Below are 14875 nucleotides of genomic sequence, written 5' to 3' on the forward strand. Positions count from 1 at the left end.
TGCCCCCAGCTCTGGGCACTGCTGGTACTGCCCCCATCTCCGCAAGATAACATGGGAAATGGCCGTGTCTGATGCCTCGGCATGAGTTGCTGAAGCTGCATCAGTGTTCATTTCGTTGACTAAAACTATGACGAAAATGTTTCGTCGCCTACCTATTTTCACTGACAAAAACTAAATAAAAAATAAGCTATGAGCTAAAACTAAGACTAAATTATTGATAATTTCGTCAACAAATAAAAACTAGACTAAAATGTTAGGGAGTGGAGAAAAGATCCAGTAGAACTAAAAGAGCAATTTTATGTTTGGTTGCACTCGGGTGTTGTGCTCTGAAAATAGCCGATCTACAAGCTCACGTTGTGAGCTTGTAGATCGGCTATTTTCAGCACGCAACCAAGTGTAAGATCAGGCATTACGACGCCATCAAGGCCTGCCAATATTTTTTTGTCAACAAAATCAACTGTAGATTTAGTCGACTAAACTCTTATGATATTTAGTCGACTAACTAAAACATTTCAGATATTATTATTAGATATTATTATTAAAGACTACTGTATGACTTAAACTAAATCAAAATTTGCTGTCAAAATTAATGAACAGATGCGTTGGCTGAAGTTGCATGTGTGACGGGGCCCTCAGTCATGGGGTGTGCAGCCATCAGGACACCAAGGCCATGTAAAGAAGGAAAGGTCATCTGCGTCACTTTCTTGGTCCGTCATTTTCAGCTGGCAGATTTGTCACACTGGTAGGCAAACTGGAGTTGAACGCTCAATGGAATGCATTGAAGTCAATGTGAGCCGGATGGACAAGCGTATGAATAAACACCATCTCTGAATGATTGCAACCTTTGTAAAAAAAAATTGCAGGAAAATAAATGAGGATATATCACACATTCTTTCTTGCTGTCCCTTTCCCCCCCTTTTTTTAATGTGCATATTATAGAATAATTGTATTGAGGTATCTAAAGAACATAGAGTACGTTTCTGTGACTGTGTGCAGTAAGTATGAGCTGTTATCTTGAGCCTGTCAACCAAATCCAATTGTCAAGATGACAGCCCATACATACTGCACAGTCAGTCCTGACGTCACACAAACACACAAAATGAGCTCATTGGAACGCACATCTCTGCCAGGTCAGGTGGTACTCCATATTTGAGCAAGTCTACAGACATCAGTCATGATATATCTATGACATATGAGTCCGTATTTGGGCAAATTGTCAGCCTCATCATTATTGAGTCTATTAGTCGAACCGCACAACAGGTTGAGGCATTTATGGAGCTGCACTTGACACTCAGTGACGTCACGTATGACCCACGGTGGCAACCATATATAGCAGACACTCAGACGAAATGTGGGACTGAACCGCCAGATCTACACGTGAAAACAAAATGCCGGCATTTCTAGATCTAGAACCTGCTCTCGCACAAGCAAAGGAGTACCTGAAGGTGGGAAAAGAGTGGCCAGCGTTGGATGTGCTGTACCAGGTTATAAAGAACAAGAAGCATCGGACATGGAAGAAGGTCCACGAGCCCATTATGGTCAAGTACCTGGAGCTCTGTGTGGATCTGTGCAAAAGCCACCAGGCCAAAGAGGGGCTCTACCAGTACAAGACCATTTGCCAACAGGTGAACACCAAATCCCTTGAGGATGTGATCAGGGATTACCTGAAGATGGCTGAGGAGAAGACAGAGACTGCCAAAGAAGAGTCTCAGCAGATGGTCCTGGACACAGATGATCTGGATAACATCCAGACACCAGAGAGTGTGCTCCTGAGTGCTGTGAGTGGAGAGGACACTCATGATCGTACTGACCACCTTTTGCTCACCCCCCGGGTGAAGTTCCTATGGGATTCCTATCGCCATTGCCTGGACTTGCTGTGTAATAACTGCAAGGTGGAGCGTCTCTACCATGACATTGCCCAGCAGGCTTTCAAGTTCTGCCTTCAGTACACCCGCAAGGCTGAGTTCCGAAGGCTCTGTGACAACTTGCGCACGCATGTGACTCAGATCCAGCGCCACCACAACCAGAGCACTGCAATCAAACTGGACAACTCAGATAGCCAGTCTATGCTCTTGGAGACATACCTGTTGAAGCTAGACACTGCCATAAGCATGGAGCTCTGGCAGGAAGCCTTCAAGTCTGCTGAGGACATCCACAGCGTATTTGCCCTCTCCAAGAAGCCTCCCAAACCCAAACTGATGGTCAACTACTACAACAAGCTGTCTAATGTGTTCTGGAAGTGTGGGAATGCTCTCTTCCATGCTTGCACCCTCCACCGACTCTACCATCTCTCTGTGGAGATGAGCAAGAACCTCACCCAGGAGGAGATGCAGAGGATGTGCACCAGGGTTCTTCTGGCCACACTGTCTATCCCCATAACCCCTGAGCGCACAGACATTGCTCGTTTCCTGGACATGGATGGCATTATTGTGGACAAACATAACAGACTGGCCATCCTTTTAGACTTCCTGCAGTCCCCACCAACACGCCAGAGCCTTATCAATGACATGGTGAGTTTAAACATGCAGCAGTACATTGTACCTGAAGTGAAGGAACTTTACAGCTGGCTGGAGGTAGACTTCCACCCACTTAACCTGAGTGGGAGAGTGGCCACTGTGTTGAACTGGGTGAGAGACCGAGCAGAGAAGGAGATTGACCTCCAGCAGTATGTCCCTCACCTGCAGAGTAACACCGTCATTCGGCTCTTGCAACAGGTTGCTCAGAGCTATCAGAGCATTGAGTTCAACCATCTGGCCTCCATGGTTCCATTCATGACTGCCTTCCAGCTGGAGCGCTCCATTGTGGATGCTGCCCGACACTGTGATTTGCATGTTCAAATTGACCATGCCTCTCGTACCTTGAGTTTTGGTTTGTGCCTGAACCACTCAACCAAAGAGGACTCCCCAGTTGGTCCGTTCTTGCAGAACATGCCCTCAGAGCAGATCAGGAACCAGCTGATGGCCATCAACTCTTCTCTGGCTAATGCCATCCAAATCATCAAGCCTGCCTCCATCCTGCAAGAGTGCGAGTCACAGAGGCAGCTGGCCATCGTCACCTACCTGAAGAACGGCCACAAGGAGCACCAGCGCATCCTGGCCCGCAGACAGACCATCGAGGAGCATAAGGAGCACCTGGAGAGCCTGACCATCCAGCGAGGGAAGGAGGAGCAGGAGCAGCGCGAGGCCAAGATGCAGAAAGTCCGCAAGGCAGAGGAGGACCACCTGCGCCAGGAGGCCAAGGAGCGTGAGAGGGAGCGCATTATGCAGGAGCATGAACTGATAAAGAAAAAGACTGCGCGCGAGAAGTGGGAGCAGATCAAGAGGACCGAACTGGGAGCCAAAGCCTTCAAAGATATTGACATTGAGGACTATGAGAAGCTGGACCCAAACTTCATTCTGGACAAACAGGTGGAGCAGTTGGAGAAGGACAAGAAGAAACTTCAAGACCGTCTAAAGAACCAAGAGAAGAAGATTGACTATTTTGAGCGTGCAAAAAGTTTCGAGGAGATTCCCCTCATCAAAATGGCCTATGAAAAGCAGCGTGTCAAGGACATGGAGCTGTGGGAGCATCAGAAGGAAGAGAGGATCAGCAACATGAAAGTGGAGCATGAGAAAGCATTGGAGCAAAAGAGGCGCATGTCCAGGATGACGGAGGATAAAGAAGACTTTGTGTCCAAAATAACAGCATCTCGCTGCTTCATTTATGAGGGAAGGGTGAAGGTATTCAATGATGGCTTGATGGAGGAGAGGAAGAAGCGTCTGGAGGAAAGGAAGAGGCAACGCAAAGACAGTAGGAGTAAAGCCTTCTACCAACAAAAAGAGGAAGAGGCCCAGCGTATCCGCGAGGAACTACTCAGGAAAGAGCATGAGGAACAGGAGCGCATTGAGCAGAAGCAGCGTGAGGAGGAGGACAGGCAGTACCAGGAACGCCTGCGTAAGTTCGAGGAGCAGGAGCGCAAACAGCTTGCCCGTCAGCAGGAGGTTGAGGAGAAACACTGCCGTGAAGAGGAGAGGAGGGCTCCCTCAGGAGTGGCAGCTCAGACATGGAGACAGGAGGGCCGTAAAGACGACAAAGAAGAGAGAGAGCCAGCATTAAGACGAGGGGACGTGCCTCGCAGAGACAGGGGGCCCCATCGGGACTTTGAAGAGGAGCCATGCCCGTGGCGTGGAGGTGAGGAAGAGCACCCCAGGCGTGCCTTCGATGATAACCAAGGCTCCCGACGCAGGTTTGACAAAGACAGAGTACCCCGTAGAGGCATGGACATTTCCAGGGGCCTTAAATGTGGCGGGGCTGATGATAGACCTGGTGGTTGGCGTGAAAGAGAGAAGGCCAAAGAGGACAGTTGGGGCCACCCCTGCTTCGGTGGTGAGGGCGAGGGAGAGGACAGATCCAGCGAATGCTTCAGAGAGCGTCGCCCGCAGAGAGAGGAGGGCAGTTTCTGGAGGAGAGGTGGAACAGACGACACCAATCAGCAAGCCAGCTGGAGAGACTCGCGCCGTGAAGACCCTGACCATGAGGATCTCCGTGAACAAGACTACCGCCAGGTAGCTGCAATGAATTGCTGAGCAATCAGTCTCCTACAGTTGTCCAGTTCATCTTTGTGGATATGGCACACAACAGCACTGTTCAACTGAGTTTGGGGTCATTGTGCTTTGGAGCCCTTTGTACCACTGAAGCTTTTTTTCAGCCTCATCAGCAGAAGAAGCAGGCACATTAAGGAGCAATTACACAAGTATTTTCACTTCAAAGAGGCCATCACCTGTTACCTGTTACCTATCCACTTTGTGCCTTGTGGCACATAAGGCCATCACTTGACTTCTAGCAGAATTCCTTGCAGAATGGTTGCAGCTGCACTGCTTGGCTGAAAGTCATACTTGAACTTGAACATTACAATTCGCACTTTTCAGTAAAATAACTCCTGTAACTTGCAGAGCACATGCATCTCTCTACTGTGTTCGCAACAAATAAGCAGCATGAGTAGTAACATGCCCCACCCACTCATAGTGCATGAGTGCAGATTGGCGACTAGGGTTTGTGCTGGTGTGTTGCTGCTGGCCTTTGTTGGTGTTATTAAAGCTATCTACTTTTTTTTTACTATTCTTTTTTTGTTTTTTCTTTTTCTACTAATTTAGTCATTATGCCAATTCCCTATTCCAATGTATTTTCCCCTCTCAATGCTAATTCCTACAACTGGTGCTAGGGAGCGCACATAAACAACGGCTATCCTGACAATGGGTCACGATATACACGTGATGTTAATGCCGCTTTTCATTTGGTAAGTGAGGAGTTTCACCGGAAGGACATGATGCAGGACAATTCTTTTCAGTTCAGCTCCCCGCTGAACAGGCGCTCGACCAACCTAGGAGCCCTTCCCAACCAGATTCCCACCTGTGAACACGGCCAATTGTGTTCCCAAGCTGGATACACCACAGAGGAATCGAACCCCAGTCTCCACAGTGGGTGGGCAGGAACGTGGGCATTATCCCAGAGCCACCTTACCATTGTTTATTATAAATTAGTAATAATGATCACCATAACAAGATTTCAACAGTATCGGAGCCCCATTTACTTTATTCTAAAATTAAAATTAAACATTACAAAAACTATTAAATATGTGAACACGGTCTGCTGGCAAGTGTGCATACAAAGTTTGGCACTGAGCGGCCCAGCAGTTTGCGATACCACTGGCTTACTTGGTAGTGATGCAAGTCGGGAGCGACGCAAGTTAGGAATGCATGGAATACCCCTTGTACCCGTTGTCAAACTATCCGTTGTTCACGTCTGTCTGTGTCCCTTTAACGCCCATATATCGAGATCCATCCATCTCCATATACTATGCCTAAGCCTACACAGTATATGGGAATATCTGTCATATTCTAGACAACTACCGGTCCTCTGCAACGCACACGCTGAGTTTGAAGTCGATCGGTTGGTGACTCGAGATGTGCGAAGGACAGATACACACACACACTCGCGCGTAACACAGAGAGATTTTGTGAATCTATAGACGGATTAGCTCCGGACAGACACACAGAAAGACTGACCATCTAGCCTCCTGCAGAGCCACACCGTAAAAACAAAACAATATAGAAAAATAATGGCCCTTTTAACGGCCACTTCCTCTCCTCTTGACCTTCCCGAGGTGGGGAGGATAATCTTCACAACTCAAAAATGTTTTATGATTTCCCAATACTCCAAAACTTCTATCCTCGCGTCTTCCTCTCACGTTTCCTTGCACTATAGCCATGCCTCAGGACCACAATGGAAACAAGCCCTCAGGGCTTTTTGTGTTATCCTTTTAGAATTATTACATAACTGTACCTCTGTACCTTTTGCAAACTGTTAATAAAGATTTCAATCAATCAATCCTCCCAGTGATTGACAGACAATGCCTGTTTAATACTGCATAACAGTATGAATTATGTGTTTTACAGATTAAAGAAAGAAGAAAAAAACATAAAAACAAACAAACATAAAAAAATGTAAACTGTCCCTATTACATCTGGCATAAAGCTTGTATGTTCTTGAGACAACGGACAACTGGTGTCTTTTGGTGTTCAGTTCTCTTTTGTCTACATTGTTGGGGTACAAACTTTGTGAAATAATGTCACCTGTATGTATGAGGCTTAACATCAATATTTACAAACCATGAAACACATGCGTGCGTGCGTGCGTGCGTGCATGGTTGCGTGCGTGCGTGTGTGAATACATCGGAGAACTCCAGCGTTTTGTTCCTTTGCACACCAAGCAATGTCTTTTTCCACATGTCCCATCAGGTGACAGTAGAGCTCAGGCCTCCACTAAGGCAGCACAAATGTGGCCTGACATTCTTAGTATACTTTTTTTTACAAAGTAAATAAGAGCAGGGGTCTTGTGTAACGTGTAATTGGTCTGCTTTCCCCCCTACACATCTTTGCCGAATGGCAACACGAGTTGCCAGGTTCTGGAAGAAACAAGCAACCAGTGTTAAATCGTTCGCCATTGACGGCAGCCTCGCAGATAGTTTCAACGCATGTTTGACTATCATGAGACTCTACTATGAATACTAGTAGTGAAAAAAACAACTTTGCGTCGGTTATAATAGACGAATTTCACTAACCCTCACGCTCCCATTATAACAACGGAGGGTGTTTAAAAAATGACGACAGGGGAATATATGAAAAAAAAGAACGCTACTTTTCACATCGGTAGGTGAGTAACGAGACATCAAAGATAACACTTAATTTGTCCGGAATTCTCCTTTAATGAATTTGTAAAAAAGGTGAGGGGGGCTTTAATGTCAATTCAATTCAATTCAAAGGGCTTTATTGGCATGAGAAAACATACGTTTACATTGCCAAAGCAGAAAGCACAATACAACAATGTCACCAGTATGTATCACGAGGCTTAACATCAATATTACATAAACTGAACATAACAATAATAATAATACATTTTATTTGTAACGCACTTCATATTTGACACAAATCTCAAAGTGTTACATTGCATATAAAAGTCAAGACTAAATAACTGTATATAGGCCCACTGTACAACTGCAAAGCACTCAGTAGAGTGCAGGCCTCCACTAAGGCAGCACAAATGTTTTCAGAGAATTTTTGTACAATTTAATAAACAAAACATCTGGTACAAACATAGTTATATTTAAGTAAATAGTGGTTATCTCAAAATAATACATAAAAATGACCTACAACCTGGCTGCAACACAGGCTTTTTATGAACTGACTATAGCTGAATGAATATAACCACAGGATATCTGTCACATCTTCCTTTGGGGCTCTTGGCAAGCAGTGGGTATGATATAAGCCCTTATGCCGTCTCTGCTTTAAGCTTTATGGCCAATTGGGAGGTGAGGTCCATATGATTAAGGCAAGTAATAGCACTGGGTCACGAGTCAACTCATCAAGGGAAATGGGCCATTTAAACCTGTGTCACGGTTCTGAGCTTTTTCTCAATGTTCTGGTGAAGAGAGCTGGGGTGTCTAACACTGACCTCTGGATCTATTTCCTTACTGATGTGCTCCTCTGAAGGTTTGCCATTCTCTAATGGCAGGGGCTGTTTGAAACGGACGTGTTTCTCTAAACCAGAGTTAAGCTTAGATTTGGTTGTGTCTTCAATGGGATGGGTTTTGGTCACATTAGACTGCACCTTTATTTTCACAACTGTTTCAGAGCTGCTGTTTGTGTTTGTCTGTCCATTTTTGTCTTGAGCTTTTTTCTCTGAAGCAGTTTTGACAATAGTTTTAGTCTGATCAGTTTTGCCAGTGCGTGATGCAGATTCAGGGGTAGTTATTCCTTGATCAGACTTTCTGGTGCTTGATGCCTGTTCTGGGGTAGTTTTTCCCTGATCCGATTTGTTGGCGTTTGATCCCGATTCAGGGGTAGTTTTTCCCTTATCAGATTTGCTGGTACCTGATGCTGATTCAGGGGTTGTTTTTCCCTGATCAGGTTTTCCGGTGCTTGTTGGAGACACTTGTAGATTGTCTGCTTCCTGATCCTCGCTCTTAGCATCAGCATCCGGTTCTGTGGGAGTATCTTCAATCTGTCCATTTTCCTCTGTGTCACTCCCTCCCACTTCTCCTTCCCCAGCCTGTTGAGATTCCTGATTCGCAGTTGCACCGCGTATTTTGCGGCCAACTGATTTCACTGCCATCAAAAAAGCAGCCTTCTCCTTATTAAAGACAGCCATCCAACCCATCTTTACTGCTTCTTTCCATGATTGTGCTGGGAGTGCTGCTTGGCTACCGATAATGCTACCTAATGCAGCTCCTACCATGCACATGATTAAAAAGAAGCCACCGATGACTCCACCAGAAAGAGAACTGAGATCTATGGGCCCAGCGGAAGAACCGGACGAACTCCCTAATATTAGAGGCATGATCAGCAATGAAGCATAACCTATCATACTTGGACCCAATCGCTCCAGGACAAATGTAGCCATCTTCAAGGAAACTCCAAGTGCTCCCCCTACAATGGCTCCTGCAACTGCCCCAAGAGCCATTTTCTGTAGTAATTTTCTCAACCTCTCTATTCCCGCTGGTGACACATCTAGGGTTGCAAGGGCTTGGGGAATCGGTATAAAGAAGGGTATTGGCAATTTCGAAGCTAATGTGACCCTTTGTTCCCCCTGTCCTGTTCTGGCCATAGCCATGAGGCTGTTATCAGTGAAGTATTTCCCACTATTTTTGACTACCATGGCATCTACCAGTCTCATCAGAGTCTTTCCCTGCTCTTTCTTTTTCCAGCTCTTAGTGCTGATAAGATGCTGATTGTCGCCAAGCATCTCAATGAGCTGCTTTAAATGTTGGTCATCTTTTAGCAAATCCCTGCAATGCTTGTGACTCAACTTGTCTCCGCAAGTAAACACCAAGATGGTGTACTTTAAAGCCTCAGTCCCGAAATACTGTTGGATGCTCAGCAAACCCGCAGCCTTACTGGTCTTGACGTTTTGTTCTTCATGATGTTCTCCCACTGGTGGTGCCCTCACCCTCTGCTCTGTTCCTTCTTCCTCATTTTCCTTTCCTCCCCTTTCCACATCACTCTCACGTTCAGTACCCTTGTTGAGCTGCTTGTTTGTCTGCGTCTGTGCTTTTTCCTTTGTCTCTTGTGTAGCCCTGCTCTCCTCTGCCTCTCCCTCGGTAACCCAGTTCACCTTGTCTGCATCTTGTGATAATGTCTGTTGGTAAGCATGCAGGTCCATCACAAAGACAAAGGCATGGGGGCCAGGGTAGCTCTCTGCCAGCCACCTCAACAACTCACCGTTGTACCTCTCTTGATCAGTTTGTCCAGGGTCTCTCAACCCCTGCGTGTCCACCACAGTGACTCTCCTACCATTCACCCTCTGCGTCTTCTTCAATAGGGAATCCTCGCCCTCCTCAACAGTGGTTGAAGAAGGTGGTCGCACAGGGAAAAGCTTCTTTCCCAAGACAGCATTCCCAACGGTGCTTTTCCCTGACGCAGGGCGACCCAGGAGAAGGATCCTACGGTCTCTGGATGCTAGAGAGATGATTTATTGGAAAATGAAACTTATCATTTGTCCCCACACTGCCGTTAATTAAAAAAGAATATTACAGTACTAGTGACTAAAATCATGTTTATTCATACTCTTATGTATCATATGAATTGGATCTGAATATCTATAAAGACCTATCTCAGTCATAACAGTAACATATTTGATACATTTTTGCATGTGATGATCACTTGCCTCTTCTCTCCTCCTTTCTTGATTTTCTGCTTGAGTCTGCTGTTAAGAAATAATGCATACAATGTAAACACATTAAAGTGCATTATTAAAGTCTAGTTGTGTTTAAATGGGAATAACTTACTTGGTTCCTCAGGTGTTGCTTGTGGGGAGGACTGTGGCTCTGTAGGAGAACAACAACCAAGTGTGAAACATTTGTATTCTACTGGGCCTAAAACATCATTATCATCTGATTTGCTCCATAAAAGGGGTGTCAACCACTTTCAACTTGGTGTCTCTATTTTTGGGCATGTCACCTTTAGGTGACAATTCTCAAAACCATTATACAATAGTGAAAATAGCTGATTTACAAGCTCATCACGCATGACAATGTCACTATTTTGCTATCTCTGCCATTGTCATCGTACGACAACATGCAAAATAGGGCTTAAGTGGTTCATGATTTAAAAAGTAAAGTAAAAACATGACAAATGGCCAACGAATGTTGAATCTCGGCCGTGGTCTTCACTAGGGAACGGGCACATTATATGAAAATGTTTTTTTTTTTAAAGTAAATGAAAATGGGGTTGCAGGGTAGTGCAAACCAAAAGCTTTCAAGAGAAAGCTAAATGCGTTCACTTGCTAAATGCCTAAATTGTTAACTGTGACTTGAAAGAGTTCAGTTATGTATTATATAATAATTATTATTATTGTTGGCAATAAATGTTGTTTTGGCAGACTAGATTTGCTTGTAGGCTCACTGCTGCATGGATGTTGTTGTGATTTCGGTTGACCAACCTTGAGGTCCCTTAAGAGTCTCCATCTAACTAAGAGTGGTGAGTGATGTTTCAGTTGAGTCGCGTGCGCGCAGAACATGATGACACACTAGGCAGTATCACATGACAAGTTCTGAAGTTTAATACACACATAGAGACTATAAACAGTATTGGATACATGACGTGACCAGAACATATGAGACAAGGACAGATTTGAATAGGAATAGAACATGTGTCTTGTATCATTGTGCACTGACTTCAGTCTCTGATAAAGTGGTTGATGGTCATCGTATCACAGGTATCAATTATGCTTACGTATATGAGTGATTCCCCACGTGTGTACTGGGTCAAGCAGATAAAGGTCATAAATCATGACAGGGGTGCATAGACTTTGGTTAGGAGTAACATCCAATGGTACACAAAAGCAGATCTAAGAGGTCGTTCGTCACAAACTCCAAAAGAGATTTATGTTGTTAAAATCTTTCACAATTCTTTAAAGTGACTTTGATGCTATATTAACACATTTTGCCGGGGCCAAAATGTCCACTTGCACAGAAGATATAAAAAACTTCAGTGGGTAGATTACTCTCACCTCAAAGGATGAACCCTAGGCATTTGTATGATGACCCCATGATCATTCTCCTTGCCACCCTCAGGCCAACATGTCACTTTGCACTCAATATATCTCATAATCCAAGTCCAAAATGAACCCTATTGATTTTGGTGGTGTCCTCTAATGCTTCATTCAGTAACTATAAAATATGTACCTCCGCCCCCTGATTCTGCCACAATAATCATTTGCCTGTGCAGGGCTCTAAACCACTTTTGTTCGTCGGGTATAAAGAGCAGCACTGCTTGTAGGGGCTGTTAGTAACCGGGCCTTTCATTATGGAGGCATTGAACACTGTCTTGTTTCTTGTGTTTTGTCGTGAAAAAGAAATGAATCCCTTCAGCTTGCTCAGCGAAAAATGTGAAAGGAAGAAGACATTGATAAGGGAAATAATATAAAATGCAATCACCTGAGGGCTGTGATATCTCCTCCACCTCTGCTTGTGTGGGTTTCAGGGGGCCATGCTGCAACACATGTTGATTATATGCTGTAGGAAAACAAACAGTCATAACAAGACAGATGTGTAAATAAATTAATTATTCAAAACTTATAACATTTCATACATAAAATGCATTCCAATACAAACAAATAAACTAGAAATACGGACGGACGGACGGACGGACGGACGGACGGACGGACGGACGGACGGGCAGACAACCCAGAAACATACAGTAGGCCACAGCTGTCGCTGGTCATCTATAGTAGTAGTAGACAGTAAAACACCCACGGAACAGTAAAACACCCACGGAAAGGCAAAGAGGGATAAAAGAAATAGGGCATACAAACATGACTGTTTGACTGTCCTGCTGCAGCATTTCATTGGATGGAATTTGATAACACGATACAAGACAATTCTGTGGTTGTTAATTGTTTTTCAGTCAGCCCTTATACAGTAATGCTTTTTCTTAGAAAACGGAAAAGCCCTCAGGCTTACTTCAGGCACACTCTCATCTAACACTATGTAAACTTTGACTGTTGTCTTTAACGTAGTGCCTTTGTTTGAGAATGTGTGTATGCCTGAGCAACATGTCATCTTCAGAAGAGAAGAGAAGAATGTATACAGGTTTGCACTGAAAAGATGTCCAAAGGCATTTAAATCATTTTCATGATGGATTGAAAAGTGTTAAAACGTTTCAGCCTGTGGCTATCATCAGTGTACACTGGGGATAAGGCTGAAACTGTCTGTACACTTTTCAACCTCTAAAAATAAAAAATAAACAACCTCTGTGTCTACATTGTGTCATATATTAACAAGTTAATATATATATAATATAATGCATATCAAAGGCAGCAGATGCATGGCAGTAGATATGAGCAAAACAACTATGCTTAATATACTCTGACTGCATATCACAGTCAGAGGTATAATGGATGCAATTCTACTGTAGAAAGGAATAAATTGAATACAATATTTCCTAAATATCCTTATGCTTTGGGTATGGACATTGTGTTGTGCCTTCCAGAAAGCAGCTTACGAAATTTATGAAAAAAGAAAGAAAGATAGAAAGAAAAGAAAAAAAGAAAAAACATTTAGTGAGACATTTACACATTAACATAAGTTCATTCAATGTTTAATATTCCATAAGATACAAACTTTCACAGTGTTTAATTGCTTTGTATTTGGAAAATGTGATGTTCCAACTTAAGTCTCTAACACAGGTTTAGTGTGATACTAGGCACTTCCAGATGGGCAAAACTCCCCAGTGGCATAAGAAATGTAAGGGAACAATGTCCATGGTTTTAGCATTTCCATATTCATGAAATTGATGACTGATGATGGCTCATATAGTAGATTTATGTTTAATTCAAATATTATATGGCCCCTGTGCCTTATAGCCAAATGCACATACCATGGTCCTGGCTCTTTGCATTTCATACTGTTTGACCAAATTAATTTAAAGAGTTAAATTAATGCTATAGGTTTTGACAAGGATGTAGTGTATAGACGTATAGAAACAGATTCTCACCTGGAGGGATTCGTTTTAATGCTGGCCCAATAATATTCCCTGACACAGTTCTTCGATGAGAAGGAGCAGGCACTGTGAAACATCAAATTATGTTGACATTGGGTTGACTTAGGTCATTGGTAATTAAAATGCAATTATGTAGCTACTGTATGTAAGAGACCGAGACAGAGTGTGTAAAGAACTTTAGATCGACAACTTCTTGGCTGTAAACATTGAGTGGCCATGGCCATGGTCTCTTTACACCCCCCTATGCATCATCATAATAATAATAATAATAATAATAATAATAATAATAATAATAATAATAATAATAATAATAATAATTGTAATAATAATAATAATAATAATAATAATAATAATAATAATAATAATAATAATAATAATACATTATGGGAAATGTTATTAATTGATTATGGTAGACGACATCAAGGAAAATAAAAAATAAATGCAACCACCTGAGGGCTCTGATATTTCCTTCACCATTGCTTTTGTGGGTTGCAGTGGGTCAGGCTGCAACGCATTCTGTTGATTATTTGCTGTAAGAAAACAAAGTGTCATAACAAGACAGATGTGTCAATCAATTAATTATTCAACCCTCATTTTCATACATTAAAATGCAATCCAATCCAACACAAGCCAATATACTGTAAAAAGAAGAAAATAAAAGCACAAAAGTAATTCTTGTAATTACTACAGCAGTATTTCTAGTGAAACCTCCACCAACCAGTTGTCGTTTACATCTGTGTCTATCCAGACTCAAATAGTGTATGTAGTAGTAGCTTATGTTGCTGAGAGATCAATGATAAATATCAGTGGTTCAAAAATGAAAATTCAATATTTAAAATCTTACTAGACATAATTCAGGATGTTCAAACAGTTGCAGCATGCGCTGTTATCCATATGATGGTCTGTTTCTTGTTGACTAGAACGTAAATGCAGCAGCACTGTTGAGTTTCATGTTATCTCAGGCAGTCAGTTTGCCTAAGGAATAGCCCTCCAGAAATGTTGTACAGATGCTAAATACATAACCTCACCTCCTTCAACCCTCCTCAAATAGTTGTCGGAAGTTTAGTAAACAGAACCAAGCGCTTGAGGCTCTAGTGCGCCCACATCCCCCCCCCCCAGTTTTCTTTACTGAAAATATCTTTAAGTTATTGTAAACAGTCTACTATGTAAGATCATAGTAATTACTAACTACCTGTCACCTCAAACTGGTGAAAACTGGAGCTGAGGTCCAAATAATAAAACATGGTGTGACGGTGTCCTGTCCAACTATTTCGGCAACAAACTGACCACCAGTGGTGGAGAAAGTACTCACATTTCTTACTTAAGTATAAGTATCAATA

The 14875-nt window shown here is 43.1% G+C and overlaps 1 protein-coding gene across 1 annotated transcript; it reads left to right on the forward strand.

Annotated features, from left to right (window-relative positions):
- Positions 1-1388: 1388 nt before the first annotated feature.
- Positions 1389-4565, forward strand: LOC308099399 (eukaryotic translation initiation factor 3 subunit A-like; the record flags this gene model as incomplete). The annotated part of the gene is made up of 1 exon (XM_080448140.1): positions 1389-4565. The coding sequence occupies one exon, from the start codon at positions 1389-1391 to the stop codon at positions 4563-4565; it is 3177 nt and encodes a 1058-aa protein (XP_080304266.1).
- Positions 4566-14875: the final 10310 nt, after the last annotated feature.

The sequence above is a fragment of the Gymnoscopelus braueri genome, assembly GCF_963280865.1.
Source record: "Gymnoscopelus braueri genome assembly, chromosome: 13".
NCBI lineage: Eukaryota > Metazoa > Chordata > Actinopteri > Myctophiformes > Myctophidae > Gymnoscopelus > Gymnoscopelus braueri.